The sequence below is a fragment of the Myiozetetes cayanensis genome, unplaced genomic scaffold (assembly GCF_022539395.1).
Source record: "Myiozetetes cayanensis isolate MyiCay16 unplaced genomic scaffold, myiCay2020 scf9, whole genome shotgun sequence".
Lineage (NCBI taxonomy): Eukaryota > Metazoa > Chordata > Aves > Passeriformes > Tyrannidae > Myiozetetes > Myiozetetes cayanensis.
The window spans coordinates 23,130,544-23,149,122 of record NW_026088185.1 but is presented as its reverse complement, the minus strand read 5'-3'; the positions used below and the strand labels follow the sequence as shown (position 1 = coordinate 23,149,122).

The 18,579-nt window shown below is 57.5% G+C and overlaps 1 protein-coding gene across 12 annotated transcripts in view; it reads right to left on the bottom strand.

Moving 5' to 3' along the window:
- The window catches only part of TNS1 (tensin 1), a 62,230-nt gene that overhangs the window by 28,278 nt on the left and 15,373 nt on the right, over positions 1 to 18,579 (bottom strand). For 6 of the 12 annotated variants that reach the window (XM_050339579.1, XM_050339586.1, XM_050339582.1 and 3 more), the window contains 14 exons: positions 17,694 to 17,732; positions 15,486 to 15,527; positions 12,673 to 12,722; positions 12,189 to 12,360; positions 11,787 to 11,837; positions 11,145 to 11,267; positions 10,773 to 10,837; positions 10,577 to 10,660; positions 10,343 to 10,455; positions 9,681 to 9,741; positions 8,392 to 8,467; positions 8,131 to 8,260; positions 7,702 to 7,767; positions 6,994 to 7,155 (listed from right to left, as the gene is read on the bottom strand). In XM_050339579.1, the coding sequence (XP_050195536.1) occupies positions 6,994 to 7,155; positions 7,702 to 7,767; positions 8,131 to 8,260; positions 8,392 to 8,467; positions 9,681 to 9,741; positions 10,343 to 10,455; positions 10,577 to 10,660; positions 10,773 to 10,837; positions 11,145 to 11,267; positions 11,787 to 11,837; positions 12,189 to 12,360; positions 12,673 to 12,722; positions 15,486 to 15,527; positions 17,694 to 17,732 (1,234 nt within the window). Of the gene's footprint in view, positions 1 to 6,993; positions 7,156 to 7,701; positions 7,768 to 8,130; positions 8,261 to 8,391; positions 8,468 to 9,680; positions 9,742 to 10,342; positions 10,456 to 10,576; positions 10,661 to 10,772; positions 10,838 to 11,144; positions 11,268 to 11,786; positions 11,838 to 12,188; positions 12,361 to 12,672; positions 12,723 to 15,485; positions 15,535 to 17,693; positions 17,733 to 18,159; positions 18,250 to 18,579 lie in introns of those variants that run through there. The other 6 variants (XM_050339581.1, XM_050339584.1, XM_050339583.1 and 3 more) reach the window with 3 other exon arrangements.

Here is an 18,579-nt window from a genome sequence, read left to right as displayed (position 1 = left end):
GCAGGAAAGGATGAGACTTTCTCCCGGAGACTCAGAGCTCCTTCATACAGCCAGTATAGCCAAGAACTGGTAGCATTTGACTCCACAACACCACCCATTATGGGGAAAAGGGGGAGAGAGGGAGGGAAAGCCTCCCCATGGAGGGAGAAAGGAAAAAGCAGCACGTCCAGGGGCAGTGTAAACGCTGGACAGGCTGACATTGCTTGGAGATGGGGAAAAAGGCACAGCCCTCCCGTCTGATGGCAGCAATGGATGCTGGTTGGTCTTAGGAAACAGGGCAAAAGCCAGGGTGGGGGTTGGGATAAATAGGGCAGAGGAATAGAAAGGAAAAGGGAACAAATAAATAAAAATGAAAGTACATGGTGCCAAGGGATAAAATAGATGGCAAAGGCTTTAATTACACTTTGGGCTGTGCACTGCCCCATGGCCACTGAGAGCCATTGAGAGCTGGGAGAAATATCTCCAAGAGGGGTCAGGATGGGGCACAGTGAAGTTCACGGCAGAGCCAGAAAGCCTTAAGTGCCCTGTCCCACCTTCCCCAGACCCTTTGGCCAAGCAGGAACATGGGGGGTCTGGTGGCTGCCCCCCCACCAAAAGCAGTACCAGAGTAGCAAGCAAGGAAGGCGCTGTGACACCTCCACCATCAGCCAAGCCCTTATCCTGTGGCTGCTCTGCCCCACACCTGACTGCTCATCCTGTCCTCAACACCACTTACCCCCTGTGCTCTGATGCCATGAGACAATTCCTGCTACTCACCACCACTCCCAGGGCCCCTCCACCACCCTCAGGTCACACTATCGTTCATATGACTATCTATTGCTTGTCACCTGAGAAGCTGAATAAAATAAAGAAAAAGGCATGAGGGGACAGACTGCCTTAGCCAAAGCAGCCATCCTCAAAGCAATAGGTTCCCAGGACCCCATTAGCAAAGTGTCTGCATTTACCAGCAAGGTCAGATTTCATCCTGAAGGTCGGAGCAGCTCCAGCCTGGCAGGCTGTGCCATCTCATCATGGGTTGGGTTTGCCCTGGGCTCAGCCCCAGACACAGCTCTGCTCAAGCTCTATCTGCTCTGGCTGTAAGGAGGCAGCTGGGGGAAGAGCTGAGACCAGCCTGGTCCCAGCCCTGCTGCCAGGCTCACCGCCCCAGCAGGGCACTCTGTCCTCTCCCTGTCCAGCACCCAGCAAAAACACTTGTCCAGGACAAGCATGACAATATGAAGCGGGTTAGCTCATATCCCCAGAATCCCAGCCATCTGCCTCACACACCGTGGGGTGCACCATACAGAAACGTGCACCAGCACAAATCCTGTCCAGGGTTCTGCAGAGGTGCAGAAGATAAGGTTGAGGCACCACCGTGTCTCCCCTTGTCCTGCCCCCAGCAACATCCCACCTGCTGCCTTCAGTCCCCACTACCCAGAGCCCTGATCCCACTGCATCTCTGGAGCATCAGCCCACAAGGAAGATCCTAGGGTCTCGGGACCCTTTGTAGGATGAAGGGTGTGAGTTAAATACCACAGAGAAGAGCTTAGACTCCTCAACTCTGTTTTCATCCTGTGTCCAGATATGACAGCAACGAGCAATCACAATCCCTGAGCCATTGAGTCTCCACGGCCACGAATTCCCTACCCAGCCCCCAGCCCAAAGAAAAGCAAAGTCAGGACTTACCAAAAGGGACGGGGAAGAAAGGATCACAGGCGAAGTGAAGGAGCAGGCAGCAAAATCCCTTTCCTTCACCCCTTCCAGCACCAGAGCCTTCCAGGGGCAGCTGGTGTGGTGGCAGCTCGAACGGCGTCCACAGCCGGCTCCGTGCGTCCGTCCAGGACAGGAGCCGACGGCCCGGAGCTGGCTTGGGTTGGCGTTTGTCCCTTTGGCTTTGCCTTCCCTCTCGCGGAGGGAGCTATTCCCTTCCCAGCGCCGTGTCCCGCGGGGCCGCGAGAGGGGCACCCCGACGGCGGCGGGGTGTCGGAAGGGGTGGGATATGGGGAACCCCAGGACACGGGGAGCCGGAGGGGAGGATGGAGGAGCCGAAGGTGGCAGAGGCAGGAGATGGGCTGGAAGTAAGGAGGTGCGGCTGGGCTCTCCTCCGCGCCAGACCACACAGGGACCACAGGGAGGAGCGGGAGGGGAAGGGGAGAGGCGCGTAGAGGGCGGCGGGGCCGCCCAAGCCCCAGCCCCAGCCTAAGTTAACCTCAGTGAGGTGCGGAGAGGGTGGGAGCCATAGAGGGAGGACAGCCAGACAGACAGCTTCCAGCTATGAATATTAACTACTTCCTCCACGGGCAGGGCTCCGCCACGTTAACCGTTTCCTAGGCAGGACGGACAGCCGGACAGCTGGACAGCCTACCCGCCTCCCACCGGCCGCTGAGCATCACCCCGCTGGATGACCCCCTCATTTGAGACACCCAGCCCTGCCTGCCTCCTGCACGCACACATCACACCTGTCCCCAGAAAGATGCGACCTATTGGGGGTGAGGATGTCCTTCCAGGCCACACGGGATGCTGAAACCCAGACGGGTCTGCGAATCCAAATGCCCTGCTGGAGACTTGAGTTTCTCCATCTTAAAAAGCAGCCGAAGAGGAGTGGAAAGCAGCCATGGACAGTCGACCCTGCCGACCCGTCTTCACAACCCCCTTGCCTGCCCTGCCAGCACCACGGGCACAGCATGGATGTGCCAGCACTGTTTGCAGGATGCGCGTGCTGCCCTGTCCCGTGGCAAGAGGTATGGCATGGATCCCCTCCACCGCAGAGCTGTCTGAGACCACACTGCTCCCTCCCAGGCAAAATCCATGCTGGGATGGTGCTGACAATTTGCTGCTCCAGGTGACAGCAAGCCCACCCCCATGTCCAGGCCCCTGCCTGAACCCATGCTCAGGACTCCACTCCTGAGTTGTTCCAACATACTCAGCAAAACGCGAGGCTCCTTGCACTCTAATCCCTCGAATCGTGTGTTTCCCATAGCCCCATGGATGACGACAGGGGATGAGAGCAGTGTTTCCAGCCGGCCCCCTGACTCACAGCCCTATTTGCTCCCAGATAGTAGCACATGCCAAGCCAGCATCCTTCCAGAACTTCCAAAGTTTGCTTGCTTCTCTGCCTTATTTTTTGTCTTAGCTGTGTGGCTGGGCTTAGAAACAGAGCTCCCCACTCCTGCCTGGGGACAGCCCCAGCTCTATACATACACACTGCTGCAAGTTTTGACTTCAAGTACAGTTTAAAGGGGGAAAAGAAAGGGTTGAGCTTCCTTCCACCAGTCAGTTTCTCTCTCCCTGCATCCCAGCCCTGCCTGGTTCCCAGTCCCAGCAGCAACAAACCTTACCTACCCCCACACACATCACAACCCCAGACACCAGGTCAGAGGACAGATCTTGCCCTGGGAATAGCCACACTCCAGCTGAAATGTCTAGCCAAGCCTGTAGATGCTCCAGCATTTTTCCCATAGGGAATAACCAGAAGCAAGGGGGACACTCCCTATGGATCCCCTTCAAGCCCAGTCAGGTCCCCACTGCCCCACTAAACACCCACCCCAACAAGCCCTTACCTTGCCGCTGACAGAGCAGAGAGCAGCAGAGAGGGGCAGAATGAGGAGTGGGAATCAGATTCCTTCAGCTTTAGTCAGCTGGTGAAGGCAAGAAGAGTGCCAGTGACCCCCGTCCCCATCAAGCCTGGCCAGGGGACAGATCCAGCTGTGGGGGGAGAGCAGCTCCAGCAATGGATTTAACAGCTCTGGCCTGGCCCATTTGGCTCTCTGCCTCTGCACTGCCTGGCTTGCCCTCCTGGGCAGCCTCAGCCCCTGATAAGGGGGGCAGGATTTGACCCCACTAGGGAAGATGTACCCCATGAGATGCCCAACCCATGGGTGACCAACAAATGACAGTGACCCCATCAAGGGACTTTCTGCCCCACAGAAAGATGCAGGATCAGCATCCAGCTCAATCTGTGGGGCTCTGGGACCCCCTGACCTTTGCCACATGGAGTTCAGGGTCTGCTGTGACCTCCCCTCACTGGACTGGTGAGATGCTCATCCCAGTCCCCATCCCGGCCAGCCCTGCCCTGTGAGTGGGGATGAGCTGCAGGAGAGTTCTATGCCAGAACCATGACTCAGGTGGGGATTTAGCAACTCTCTTGCAGATGTTGCATTTGGCCAGGCCCCAGCCACCCTCTTTCAGCTCCAGTAAAAAGAGGGGGCAGGCAGGGCCAGCCCACAGTGGGTCCAAGGGCCAGTCATTATAGGGAGCTGCCGGGTTGGGGACACACGCCCAGCCCTGTTGCATTTTCTCACTCCAACCCAGGGTGGCAGAGCTTGGAGTCTCCCTGCAACGGTCACACATCCAGACCTCGGGGACAAGCCCTCTGCTGACTCTACACCAGCCCCGGCACCCTGTTCTCCATCAGCACTGGTTTTCTCAGCAAAACCAAGCCAGGCCATAAATATTCTCCATCCAGATTTACCCACCTGCATCTGCAGTACACCAAAAATTTCTCTGCATTAATCCTCCAGCCAGTTGCAAACCCAGCAGTGACACATCCAGCCGCCAGTCTCCTCTTGTCTTTGCCTTCCTGGACCCAGTTTGACACCCCAAGGAAAGTCACCACACTGCTGGCAACCACAAAAACAGCCAGAGGAAGAAGCACACCATCACCTCCCTTCAGCCTTCAAACATCCTCTCAGCCAACTAATGGCTATGGGCACCGCAGCAGGAATCTGCCATGGAGCCACCACTGACCCCAAAGCCTCTTTGAGGAGAAGGAAGGAGGGCAGGCAGAGCCCTATGGACATGGATGATGGGCAGAGGGATAGGCAGTGGGGGTATCCGAGCACACCCCACTCTCCCTAAGGACTGTAGGGCAGCCCAAGCCTGGTGGGCAGCAGAGACCCTGCCTGGGTAAAGCGAGAGGGTGAGTCCACTGGTAGGGCCAGCCTGTGCTGTGGGGGTGACTGAGAGAGAGACCCCGCCTGTTGAACCCAGTTGGGTCCCTTCAGCCAGAGAGCAAGATGTGGGGGTTCAGACCCCCTCTCACAATCCCTGCTCTGGAAGACCTTGGTCAGCTGACAACCTTGCTGCAACTCAGCTTCCCCCTCCCCAAGTCCCCATGGATAAGCACAGCAGAGGCAAGGGGAACACCAACCAGGACAGGCACCATCCCCAGTCACTTCTCTGCCCCTCTAGCTTTGGGATCCCACAGGACTATCCCACCCTGTCAGGCACCCCCAGCCCATATGGATGTCCCATGCTGAGACAAAGCTGCTGGAGAAAGGGCATCCACCTCCACCAAGCACAGCTATGACCAGCAGAGACACTGCCAGGGGGGACCCACCGTTTGGCAGGCGATGCCGATCCCGTTGGCCTGGGCTGCGGCGACAGTCTGTGGGGAGCCTTCGCCGAGTGGCAGGACAGGCAGTGGCAGGGACAAGGAGTAGCGGTTGATCCCAGCCCAGTGTGGGTCCCGGTGCCAACCTCACCCCCCTCCGCCCCCGGACACCGCTCGCTCACGCCTGGTGGTGCCAAAAATGTGGCGTGCAATTCCCTGACCAAATAAGGCAAGAACAACCATAAACAGGGACCCCCCTTGCACAGCCGGGCACCAGGGTCCCTAACCCGGCTTAGGATAGGCTGGATAAAAGTGCCGACAGAGAGGAAGGAAGATGAGGGCCCCCTGAGCCCACACTGACTCTCCTCTGCTTCTCAAGGTGCCCCTGGGGCAGCCCGGGAGAGACCCCTATAGATGGGCTTCTCACAGCTGTTTTACTGCCACGGGTTAGAAGGCAGCTGCCGGCCTCTGGCTTCACCCTTCAACAGTCCCGGCTCATCTCCAAACTGGGGCATTGTTTACAAATCCAAGGTGCCCTCATTCCCTATCGCCACCCTCCTGCAGGGAGGACAGCCCCATCAGTGCACAGAGACACCTCTGCAGCCCTGACACCTGCTGAGACCCCCAAGAGGGGATGGAGAGAAGCCCTGGGGTACTTCTGCAGCCAGAACCCCCATGAGAGGACAGAGGTGAGTGCTGAAGTAGCCCTACAAGGGCCTGGGAGTGCAGAAGCTCTGCCCAGGGGGCCAGAGGGGAACACATGCAATGAGGTACTCAGGCCTCTTCAGACAGGAGGGGGCTGCAAAGCAGTCTTGCCAGCCTGGGGCCCAAGCCACAGCTTCCCAGATCCCCACCACATAGCTGAGCCTGGACATCACGAGTTGCCTGTTTACTGCCCAGTGCCAAGGCAAGTGCCTGTGCTAGCTCTGCACTGCTGCCCCACGTCTGGATCCACCACCATACCAGAGACACTCTCACCTGCCTCAGGCACCCAGAGCTCCCACCCTGCGCTGTGAGCATAGCCGCCCACAGCTCCCACTCGAAGCAGCCGCTGACCTTCAGGGACGGCAGCTGTCCCTGCTCCAGGGACGCCTCTCCAGATTGGGCCAGGAAAACCCAGGCATCTGCTCGGCCACAGGCAGCCTTGCTGCTGGGACAGGGTCCACTACCCTTCGACATACAAGTCCTGCCCATTCCTGCCAAGTGGGTGAGGGCAGTCGACTTGCTGCAGCCAAATAGGTGCTCAAGGGGCTCTTCCCAGCCCCAAGAGATGCTGCATACCCTTCAAGGCCAGTGAGACATTCTCATCCCTCAGGGATAACTAAGGTACGCCTACGTCCGGCCACATTTGTGGCATAAGAAAGGAGCTGGGATACCTAACTGTCCCCCCATGAAGTCCTGCAGACCTAGGGTTTGGGTTGCTCTGGGGCATAAACCAGGGATGGACTCTGCTCATGCAAACAGGACTTTGAGAGTGAAAGCGCTGGAACAAGAGCGCAAGCTCTCTGGCACTGAAGCAGGAGTCGAAGTCCACAAGATCTTCCTCTCCCATCCCACAGCCACACTCCTCTCAGCAGCAGCCATCTGCCCTCAGCTCTGCTGCCCACTGGTGTCCTCTTTCCTGGGGTGAGGGAGATTCCCACAGGGACACTTTGGCCATTGAGCACCCTGTGAGCCCTAACCTTTCTCCAGGTGCTTGCTGGGCAGGGGTGGCTCAGTCCAGGCCCCCTCTGCGCTGTCCTCACGCTGGATGTTGAAGTTCTCGTAGGAGTCCCATCGGATGAGTGGGTCAGATGTGTTGTAGTCCACAGAAACACTGGGCCCATTCTCCAGATGTTCCATGCCTGGGAATAGGCAGGATAATCAGTTGGGGTGACAATAGAGCCAGCGAGAGTGGGACAGGGAGAGGAGATGGAGAAAGGTTCAGGCAAGGAAGAAAGAGAAGGAGCCATAGGGTAAGGCGGGAGAGTCCTACAGGAAGGGTAGCATTAAGGATGGGCACAGGATGTACATCAAAACCCACAAACAAGGTGTACAAGGCTGCCTAGGGATTTTGGGATTGCCTAGAGACAAGCACGCAGGCTGACAGTGAGTGTGCATGGGTCTGGAATCTTTGGGCAGGGAGTCCCTCATTCCCAAGCACTCCCTCTCTCTCTCCTGGGCCAGCAAGTGCTTTGGAGAGCAGCCTCTCAGGGAAATGTGAATGATAGGGCATTCATGAGTGCTCCTAGATCAGCCTCACTGCCTGGACCTCTCATCCTACCCTGGTGACAAAGAGGCTGCAATGGGGCAGGAGGAGGTTGCAAGGGAGATAGGAGGGGATATAACTAAGGAGGGGGAAAGTAGACAGTGTCCAGCTCCAAAACTCCAAGGCATTGAGTCAGTCATACCTTGGATCTTCTCAGGGCCATAGGAGAACACAAACTCCACCTTCCCATACTCAGGGAAGCGGTCATCTGTCAGGGAGAGAGCAGAGTAAAGGGACCATCTCCATCTATACTTCCAGTAACACCCACACAGTCACCCCAAACATGCCCACAGTCCAGCTTAAGGCTGGGAGCTGGCAGGGATAACCCTGCATGGGGCATCTCAGCCCCCAGAACAACCCCAAGGCAGCCCCTCTGCATCGGTACTCATTTGGGTAGCAAAAGGAATGATGCTGCCACCAGTCCACACACAGCACCACACCCTGCAGATGGAGCAGGGTTGCCGTGCTTGGGCCCATCTGGCATGGGTGCCCAGATGCCCCACGATGAGACCAGAGTTACAGGGACAGGAGGATGAGGGAGTTTGGAGCAGGGAGGTGCTGGGGCAGTTACCTCTGAAGGCCTCATCCAGGTCCTCCTTGCCAAAGACAACATCAAGGTCATGCACAGCGCACGTGTGGAACTGCACACGGAAAATCACATCACGGGTAGGGCTGCGAAACTTCTTGTGGTAGCACTTCAGCTGCAGAGGGGAGTGGGGGTGGGCCATCAGAATAAGCCCCCAGAGCTTGGCAAAGGGGAATTTGGGGATCCCGACGCAAGCCAACCACCCTGGCTGATTTCTACCCAGGGAGCGGAGCTGAGGATCCTTACCAAGATATCACCTTTGAGCAGCAAGCCGGGCTCAATGGTGATGCAGATGCCTGTCTGGCTGTCTCCTTGCACGTTGCTGCAGAGAGGGATGGTGGGAGGATGTGAGTTGTGGTGCAGAGGCCTCCAAGAGCTCCCAGCACCACCTCAACCAGCCCTTATACCCAAATCCAGCCAGGAAAGGTGCAAAGCACAGAGCTGGTTCCCACAGTGACAGAGGAGGGTCCTGTACATCACCCCAAGGGGCACTCATTCCCAGGGGAAGGAGGACAGGAAGGGGAAACTGAGGCACAGTTCAGGAAGGGTGGGAAAAATGCTGGGTGTGAGGGTTTGACCAGGGTCCAAGTGCTGAGACTGGGCTATCAGCCATCCATCCAGCTCCCATAGTCAAGCAGAGCATTGGACACAGAGGGATAAATCTCAGGGAAGACTCTTCTCCCTGCCTCAGTTGCCCTGATGGAAGCCCTCCCCTCCCCAGTGTACCACCAAGGGGATGCCTCTGGGTGGTGGCGTCAGCAGTCATAGACAAAGGAAGAAGGGAGTTGGATTTCACAGGCAAGATAAACCTGGAGTTTATTACAGGCATCCCATAAACAGTCTATTAAAAGCTGAAAGGCGAGACTGGGATGGCAGTAAATCTCAGCTAACAGGGACTGCAGGGAAGGGAGATCCTGGTCCAGGGGGTTAAGATGATAGTACCCTGGAGGTGAGGTGCTCTGCTCCCTCCAGGAAGGCCAGGAGCCAGGGGTCCCAGACTGGGATGTGACACTGGCAGAGCATCTGGGAGGCTGGAGAAACTGACTCCTGCTTTGCCTTCACCAGTGCCTGTTCCCAGGAGCAGTGTCAGAAGAATTGTGGGGAGATTAAAACAGGAGGAAAATATTTTTTTGGAGAAAGAAAGGGGGCTTTTAGGACTAATCCAAGCAGGAGGAGCAGTTCTTTGGGCAGGGAGAGAAGAAATGCCTTCATCTCCCAGGGAGGTGTCCCCATCTCTGTCGCCATTCCCTCCAGGGACACCCAGCCCCAGGCTCTGCACAGCCCCAGGCTCCCTCTGCTGATACACAGAGTCACTACAGCCCTCCCAGCAGAAGGGCCCAGTAAGGCCCAGCATAGCCAGCTACCACCTCCAAAGAAAAGGACGCCCCTTTTTTTCAGTTCCCTGGACACCAAACGGACTAAGCGCAGAGCACCAGACTGCAGGGGACTTGGCCTTGACCCTCTCCACCTTCCCCTGCTTGTTGTGCCCCCCACGCTGGGGAGGAGAAAAGCCCCCACAGCAAGGAGATAGTTACTAGATCCCCGATGTGTAGACGGGCTGCATGGCCTGGTAGATTTTCAGGAAGGGCCGACAACCTGGAAGACATCAAGGCGGGAAGAAAAGGCACACTGCTGTTAGGCAGCTGGGCGGAGGGGCCAGGGCAGGGATTAGTCACGGGGGAGAAATCCAAACAGGGAGGGAGCCAAGGCAAACAGCCGCTCCCCATCCCAACCAGCCCACACCAACCACTGGCAACATCTGAGATGGGTAGAAAGGGATGCTCTAGATGAGCCGGGAAAGGGGAAAGCCCCTGCAGCCCAGTTTGGGTCCTGTAGGACCTGGAGCAAGTAATGGGCTGGGGACAGAGGCAGGATGATGATCTGAGTGAAGTACTGGCACCAGGCGGGGTACTGAATGCCAAACCCCATCTCCATTTGGTGCCATCCTCCCAAAAGCTGGCAGAAAAGCACTGTCACCCCACACCTCAGGTTAATACCCAGCATGGGGAGGGCACCCCCGAGGGCAGAGTAGCACCCTGCCAATAGGAGTGAACAGTCTCTGAAAGGGAAAGGGAAATTCAAATTGCCAAGGAAATAATGAGGAAAATACTGCCCATAGAGGACAAGTCTGGCCATGCAGTGTGGGGTGGGGGGATAGGGGGGAACGAGGTTGGGGGGTGGAGTCAGGGGCACCTACCGCCTTTTGACTCAAAGTTGGGGATGCCGTGCATGATGACGTGGTGGAGGAAGAGGGGTTTGTTGTTCATCTTGATGCTGCCAGAGAGGAGCCCACTGAAGTAATGGATGTACCTGAAGGACAGATAGGCAGCTCGAGAGCAGGACCCACGAAGAGCATCCACCTTGGACCCTGCATCCAACCACTCTGGCTCTGGGGACAAAACCCAGCCTGCAAAGGCTGGCCAGAACCCACCTCTTTTGGGATGGCTGTCCCACTGGCACCACCTTGTCCTCATAGAAGCGTTTCATGGCAAACCTGTCCAGAGCCTGGTCAGCACTGTGGGGCAGATGAAGTTGAAGGAAAGTATTGGCACCAGCAACCCAGTACCCCTGGGGTGGAGGTCAGCAGTGGGCCCCAAGGTCACCCCAGGATCCCATGTCCCTCTCACCTGGCTGAGATGTTGCTGTAGTGCATGTAGGCAGCCACCACCACCCCCAGCCGGCCACGGTTCCCCTGCGGGCACACAGCAGAAGGGGTATCATGGGGACAGTGGTGCCTGCGAGTGCCCAGGCACAGCTGTGCCACGCTGAGGCAGGTACACACTGGTCCCTTATACGAACATGCCAGCATGCACACCCCCGACCCTTATTAGAAACACACCAATCTATGTATATGTGCTGACACCTACCCACACACCAAGCCACCAGCCACCACCTTCCCTGCATCCTTTGGTCTCTGAGGCCGCTCGGCCCCATCCCTGTAACCCTGTAGACCCCCAGTGCACCCATCACTGCATACCCTGGGGAAGGGTCCAGCCCACCTTGTTGTGCAGCACCACCACGTTGTGTGCTGCCGCATTGAGCCACGTGTCCATGGCTTTGCAAATGCTGCAGATCTTCTCCAGCGCTGGGGTGTGCATGTCAGGCCACCCAAAATCCAGCACCTGAGCAGGGGGAACAGCCAGGGCTCACATCCACACGCACTCACTGCAGAGTCCCCAGCCTGCCCGTGTGCAAAGCCCAGGGCATGTACCCAGGGTGGGCACCACTGTGTTGCTCTGGTGTGCCCCTCCCACCCCCAACCCTGCACCCCACTGCCCAGACTCCTGTCCCAGGGAGGCCATCGTGGTCCTGGATCTCAGGCCCCTCACCCCTGGTCACTTGACTCAGCTGCTCAGGGCTCCCCCATGGTCACAGGGATAGGGACAATGCCTTAGGGAGGGTCTCCAAGAGATCCCAAACAGCTAGACTTGAGCTGGGAATGGGGAAGGCAATGGGAATCAGCCTGAGATACCACAAACTTAGTGGGAACTCTCTGTGCTTTTCTCAGGGCTTTTTCCAACTGGGAGGAATAGAGAAGGTGGCTGTTCCTACACCAGGCGTCTTATAGCAGGGGGCTGGTCCTGCAAACAGCCCTGCCCTGAGGCCCAAGATTCCCTCTGCTTCCCACAGCTGTGACCCACCTTGGGGTGAAGTTTGTTGACATCACGTCTCCGTTCAGATAGGTTGAAAAGCTTCAGGGAAGAGGAAAAACGGAGTGAGGAGACATGTTCCTACCTTGCTGCTACCTCTCACCTCTTCCTCACCCAAAAGCCTCCCCAAATCCTGCCATCAGAGGCTTCTCCAGACACATTAGCCTGAGTTAACACCTTGCCACAGGGAGACACAATGATCAAAAACTCCCAGGGTGAGTTTCAACGAAGGAAAAAAATCTATCCACCTTAGTGCAAAGACTCTCCCCTCACCAGAGCTAAGCCCAGAAAGAGACAAGGATGCAGTACCCACCCCCTGCAAGCACCCCATCCCTAGGCTCTGAGCACCCCAGCCCTTCCCCAGCCGGACAGGAATGCAGCTGTGCCCCTCACCACATAGTTGTTCCCATGCTTGGACTTCAGCATGTGGGCCACTTCACGGAGGTTGTTGCAGTAACTCTGCTCCTCAGCCACACTGGGGTAGGAGACGGCAATGATCCGCTCTGTGATGTACACCAGGTCCAGCTCACAGCTGCTCTCCATGGCTGTAGTCAGGCTCATGCTCCTGGGCAAGGGAGGGGACCGCTGTCAAGGCATGGCATGGGGAGGGGACACACTGACCCTTCCCCACCCTGCGGGATGGGCTGGGACATATGGGGACACAGCAGCAGAGCTGCCTGCAACCTTTCCCCTGCTCCCAGTCCCATTGGGGTGTCTAGGTGACCCAAGTTAAGGATGGTGGATCATAACCCCCATATCTTCTCCTCTGGGAGCATCTCCCAGGTGTAGCACATCTGGAGAAGCAAAATGTTGGCAGAGAGGGGGAGGTTCATGCAGTGCAGAGATGGTCACCAGAAAGAGAAATTGAGGCATCTACCTGGATGTTTTGCAGCGTGACTGCGCACTCCTGGGGGATTTTGTGGCATCCTAAAGAACCAGAGAGGAAAAGCAAGTTACTGCCGTGACCCAGTCACAGATAGCACTGGAGTCCTGCTAGGGTTGGGTGTGATGGTGCTGCCAACACATCCCACCCCCACCACACTGCACTGCACATGGTAACACCCCCAAAATACCTCCAAATATCACCCACCAAGCATCCCAGTGGTACAAACACCTTGACACCATCACTGTCCCCCCTTATCCCACAAGCAAAACCCAACTCTCACAACCCCAGCAGCTGGGACCAGCCACCACGGGCACTGTGGGACTGGTGCCTTGGCAAAGGGTCCTAGAGGACCTTTTGGAAGGATGCTGAGCAGGTAGACACAGCCTAAGGCATATCACAAGTCCCTCCTGTCTCTGTTAGGCTGCGTACACACACCTGGTGGGACAGAGTTGCTTTGGCCCTACCCAGAGCAGAGGCAGGTTCGCTGCCCAAGCAACATCGAGGAGCCAGCCAGGCACAGCAGTTTGCTTTGGCCCCGGCTCTCCCGAGCCAAACGCCTGGAGGAAATGTTTGAGCTCTCAGAGCAGGAAACTTCTATTTATGCATGTTCTCCGGCCTCGAGAATTTCATCTGCAGCCGGCTTGCTCAGTGACTTTGTGACCTCAGCCGAAAAACAAAGCAGGGTTTCCAAAAAAAACTGCTAGGGAAAAACACACTCGTAGCTCATTAGTTTTAGTATCTCCAGCTAATAAGCAGGAGTCATTTAAAGACTAATCTCGGGCAGGCAACACGTCCCAAGCACCTGGAAGGATCAGAAATAAGAGATGTATCCTGTGGCTGGTTCCCAGGATGTCCCTTCTGCCCATGAAGCTGCAGGACCTGCTGTCACTCTCCTCGGGGCTGCAGCATCCCACAACCAGTACATCAAAGGGAAGTGGGAAAGAGGTTTCCGCCTGCCATCTCCCATCCAGTGCACTCCCAGAGCTGCTCCAGTGGGCAGCCAGCATCACCCTCCACCAGCCTCGCTTGCTCCTTTCAAGGTCAGGCTGCCCGGTGGAGCAGGGCCAGGCTCAGCAGCCCCAGAGCCTGGGGACAACCATCTCCCCTCCCAACCAAAGCCGCTCCAGAAGGCGGCAGCCCTGCCTGAGTGCCCAGGGGTGTTTGGGCAGGAGTGACAATTTCCCCTCTAGGTTCTCCTCAGGGTGCCCCAAATTTTCTGCTCACCCCAGAAACACTCCAGCATTGCTGAGAGCAAATAAGGAGTTAAAATGCAGTAAAAAGAGAAGTAAAACCTTTCCTGGGAGAGCCAGGGTGTGTGGAACAAGCCTGACCCAGAATGTGGGCTCGTCCCTGCATCACCCACCAGTGATGAGGATGAGATCTCCACTGTGACCCCTGTTCTGCCCCAAACCTTTTTAAAGGAGACATCTGGGGTCCCCCACCCACACCCACCAGCCAGGAGAGCCCTGTCAGCCCACGCCACCACACCCAGACACAGCAGCCTCCCAATCCATAGCCATGCTCAAAGGAGATCTGACGGAGGGCAACGCAGCCTCATGCCTCTCCCACAGGGGTACACCGAGGCACCGGAGAGCAAGCAAGGTGAGGACACCAGAGCCCCTCTCCCTTCCCATACCTTGACAGCAGTGAGACCCTTGCTAATCCATTTCCATGCCATGGCAGCTCCTCTCCTGACACTCTCCAGGCCCAGGGGAGCGGGTGCTCGCGGAGAGGGCCCTCCAGTGTCCCCTGCCCCATCGAGAGCCCTTGGGCCCTGCCCCGCTCCCCGGGCTCTGCCCTGCTCCCCCTGATCTAACCACAGCCGCGCTGCCAGCTCTGCCGCCAGCCCCTGCACAAGGAAGAGTCAGCCTGTGATCAGCTGATAGGAGAAAGCACTCATGTTATTAAACACTCCTGCTCGTCACTGGGCTGGGAGATACTGCAAACATCCCCTCCAGAGGAGAGACTCCAGCCAAGCCAGTACAGGCCAGTCCAGCCCAGCACAGGACAGGTTGGTCCCAGTCACACTGGGTTGAAAACCCCTCTGGCAACACCATCGAGAATACGTCTCCCAAGTTAACTTGGCATGTCCCCAGGCTCCTGGCAGCATCCAAAACCCACAGGTCCCTTCTGCTTGGAAAGGGTGATGAGGGGCACAAGAAAGGCTGCAAAAATACCAGAAAACTTCCCCAAAAGAGTGCAAAGCCAGCAAAGGAGGCTCCTGATTGGATTTTTCTAGCTGTGGATGCTCTTTCTCCGGCTCAGAAAAGGGCTGCAAACATGTCCTGGATAACCAAAGGGATGAAGCAAAGCCAGATCCCAGGTGAGGAAGGCTTTCACCCTCTTCCTCATGGGAACCATTGTGCCTCCATCCCTTGAGTCTGAGCCCCAGTGCACAGGGAGGCCGGCAAGCTGGCTGTGGGCAAGGGCAGGGGAAGCCGACCACATTGACTTTGGCACTGCATTTGTCTACACTGTCTTAGCAATTTCATGTCCACAGATTCAACAACAGATCCCTGGCTCCAAGACAGGAAAGCCAGCTTTGCAGCAAAAGCTCTGGCCCCCACTACACTGGGCTCCACCACCGCCTCTCCCACCAACCCAGGGCATCTCTCTTGGCCTTTGGCATGGCTGTCATCACCTTGGCTGGCAAGGAGGGAGGACTGGGGTGTCCTAGGCATATTGGGAGACCACAGGAGCATCCTGGATTGAGGGATTTTGGCTTGCAGCAATGGGACAGGCACAAGTAACCCCCTCAGGAGGCCTTGAGGCAGAGATCAGCCTCCATGACGGGTCGCACTTACCAGGGTGTCTACCTGCTTGGTGATGCTCTCCCCCGGGGATGGCTGCAGGCAGGAGGAAGGGGAGAGAGAAAAAGGCAAGCGAGAGAGAAGGAGAGATTGAGAGACATGCACACAGAGCGGGGACCATGGCCAAAATTCCCCCCTGGCTATTTCTGGCCCTTCCTAGGAAGTGCTCCACAGTCCCATTTCCTTCCCTGCCCACCAATATGTCCTAAAGGTTGGGAATCCCTCAAAACCTAAGCACAGAGCTGGGGCGATACTTGGGTACCAAGGATGCTGCCATCCTGCCTCCCAGCAGCCACCTCTTGCACTCAACCAGTGTTGCAGATGGGGAGCACTCAGCTAAACCCTGAGCTTGCTCCATGATGGGCACCCAGTGCCCTCCACATCTCCAAGGTCTCAGATAGATCCTCCATGGTCAGACCCTACAGCCAGGAGGTAAATAATGGGCAAGCCTAGTGCAGTCCCACACCCAGCCTGGCCACTGGCCACCAGCAGGCTCACCTCCTCAAGATAAACCCGGCCCCACAGGGCCACCTAAGGACCCCGACAGGAGCAGAACCGGAGTCCGAGATGCTCAAAATAGGCAAATTTGCTGACACGCCACTGGAGTCTACAGAGAGTTCTGAAACAGGACTGGGGACAGGAATTAACTTCCTGAGGTGGGGGAGAGCATCTGGACCCCAAATATAGGGAGCAGAGGACAGATACCTCTGCCTTGAGGATGGTGGTTGGGGTGCCTGAGGGTGGCACAGCAAAGGGACTCAGCTTGGTGGTTTTATAGGAGTCTTGGGACCAGGAAGATGGAGGGGACCCCCAAAACCAGGCTGCTCAAGCCCTGGCAGCAAGGCCAGGGCAGACATTTCCAGCCACGAGACAGGGCAAACCCCTTTTGATTTCCTCCCAAAGCCACAGTAACGGTCCCAGCTTGGAGCCAACATGTTTTTGCCAGAGATAAGTGCCCAGGGAGGTTGGCAGGGGCAGCGGGGTGCAGGCAGAGATTAAACCCAGGCTAGATAACCACTGTGGGGCCCCAGGGCAGGCAGCATGCTCTGCTCCCACCCCTTCCCCTCACTCATTTGGACTCTTGCGCTGCTTTCATGAGCTTGCAGGGGTCATCCCCTACACCCACCCACCTAGGGTGAGACCCCTGCCCAGCTGTGGGGTGCCCAGCCCAGGGCCCCCTGTGAGGCACAGACACTGCAGCACTGCCAGGCTGCCGAGCCCAAGCTGAAACCCTGCCAGGGCCTCCTCTCCCCAGCGCCTGCCCCAGCAAGCCTTGGCACACTCCAGAGCAAAAAAGGAAGGGCGGCCACACTGGCCCCAGGCTATGCCAGTCTTCCCGCTGCCACGTGCCTGCTCTGCCTGCTGCCACAGGCATGGCCAGGCTGTGGATGGGGCAAGGGAGCTGCTTTGCTGGCAAGATGCTGCCTGGTGGGCACCACTGTGTCACACTTTCCAAGCCTCTGACTTGGACATGGCCCTGCTCCAGGTGACTTCTCAGTGCCCTTGCTACTCCCAGAAGCCTGGTCATGGCCTAGAGCAGTGTGGCAAAGGACTGTGGCTGTCTGCCCAGTGCCCCTGCACCCATCCTCCCCAGGACAGGGTGAACAGAGATGGCACACCCAGCTGTTTTCTCGGTGTCCAGACAGGACAGGGTGGGAAGGGCTGTGAGTCGCCCTGGTCCCAGCAGATCATTAAAGGTCCCCAGGAGGGACAAAAGAGACGGTGACAGTAACAAGAGCTGCAGATACACAGCCTTGGGCGCCCTGAGCCAAAGGCACATCTGGTACAACCATCTCCGGGTGTGCAAGAAACCGCCCTGGCTGTGGCCAGGGAGGGAAGGTCCTCTGTACCGGGGGACCCTGGAGCCCTGGCTGGTCACGTCCCGTCTGCCTGTCCCTCTCAGCAACCCTGCAAGTTCCTCTTCCCTGAAAGCTCCAACTCCAGGAGTCCCACGATGGCTGGACTGCCCCAGCTTGTGCTGCTCAGATGTGGGATGACCTGCAGCCAGCAATACTGGGGGACACAGCACTGAAATGGGGGGTGTCCTTACCCCCAGCTCAGGACACCTTTGTTTCAGGGGCAAAAGACTCGCATCCTGAAGGCCCCGGGTAGAGAAAGCCCCACACTCAGTGCAGAACAGTCCCAGCTAGCATCCCCAGAGCCCTGACTGCCACTCACGGCTCACAGTGAGGTGTCACTTACCAGTTCATAGTTGACAGTGGGGGAGCAGGGGGTCACAGCCTGCAAGGAAGTAGAAGAGAGCCAGGATTAGTTCCTGCAGCCCCCTGCACAGCATGGGGCATGGGAAGGGGCTGGGCTGAAGCATTCACTCCCCACCCACTCCCCAGGGCCCACCCAAGGGAGTGACAGGGTCACCACTGCCCCACGTTCCAGGCAGGAGCCCAGGCAGCACCCCGAGGTCAAGGCTGGGCTTCCTGGGAATGGACTCAGGGCCATGGCAGAAGTGCCATATGTCCTTGGCCAGGGAGCCAGGACAGCCCTAGTCCAGCCCGGGTGGGCACGGCAGGCACAGCACAGGGCAGATGCCTGATGCCAAAAGCAGCTCCTGGAACAAACCCCAGCCCGGCCTCGTGAGCTCCTGCAGCCGCCAGCTGAACAGCCCGGCTATTGTTACCTTAATTACCATCGGCAATTACTGACAATTAACCTTGGGTTTTGCGTGCACCCCAGTCCGCCGGGAAGCAGCAGCATGCCAGGGTGGGAGAGGCAGCGCCTCGTAGGTGCCGGGGCAGCGGGAAGAGGTGTTCCAGCCCCGTGTTGGCCCAGAGATGCCATCAGGAGCAGGAGAGTGTGATTAGGGACACTTTGACCTCTACAAACCCCACTACAGAGTCCCCAGGAGCGGTGAGCCCCCGTCAGCCATCCCCTGCCCCATTCTAGGATGGAGCCAAGACAGCAAACATCACCCAGGGGCTGGTCCCCCACTATGGCAGCACCACCCTGCACCCTACTCAGTCCTGCCCTGGGCCATAAAAAGAAAGATTTACCACAAGCACCCAACTTGGAGCACCCAGATCCCAGCCCATCCCAGACCCCACAGGGTGATGGCCAGTGCCTGCTCCCCTCC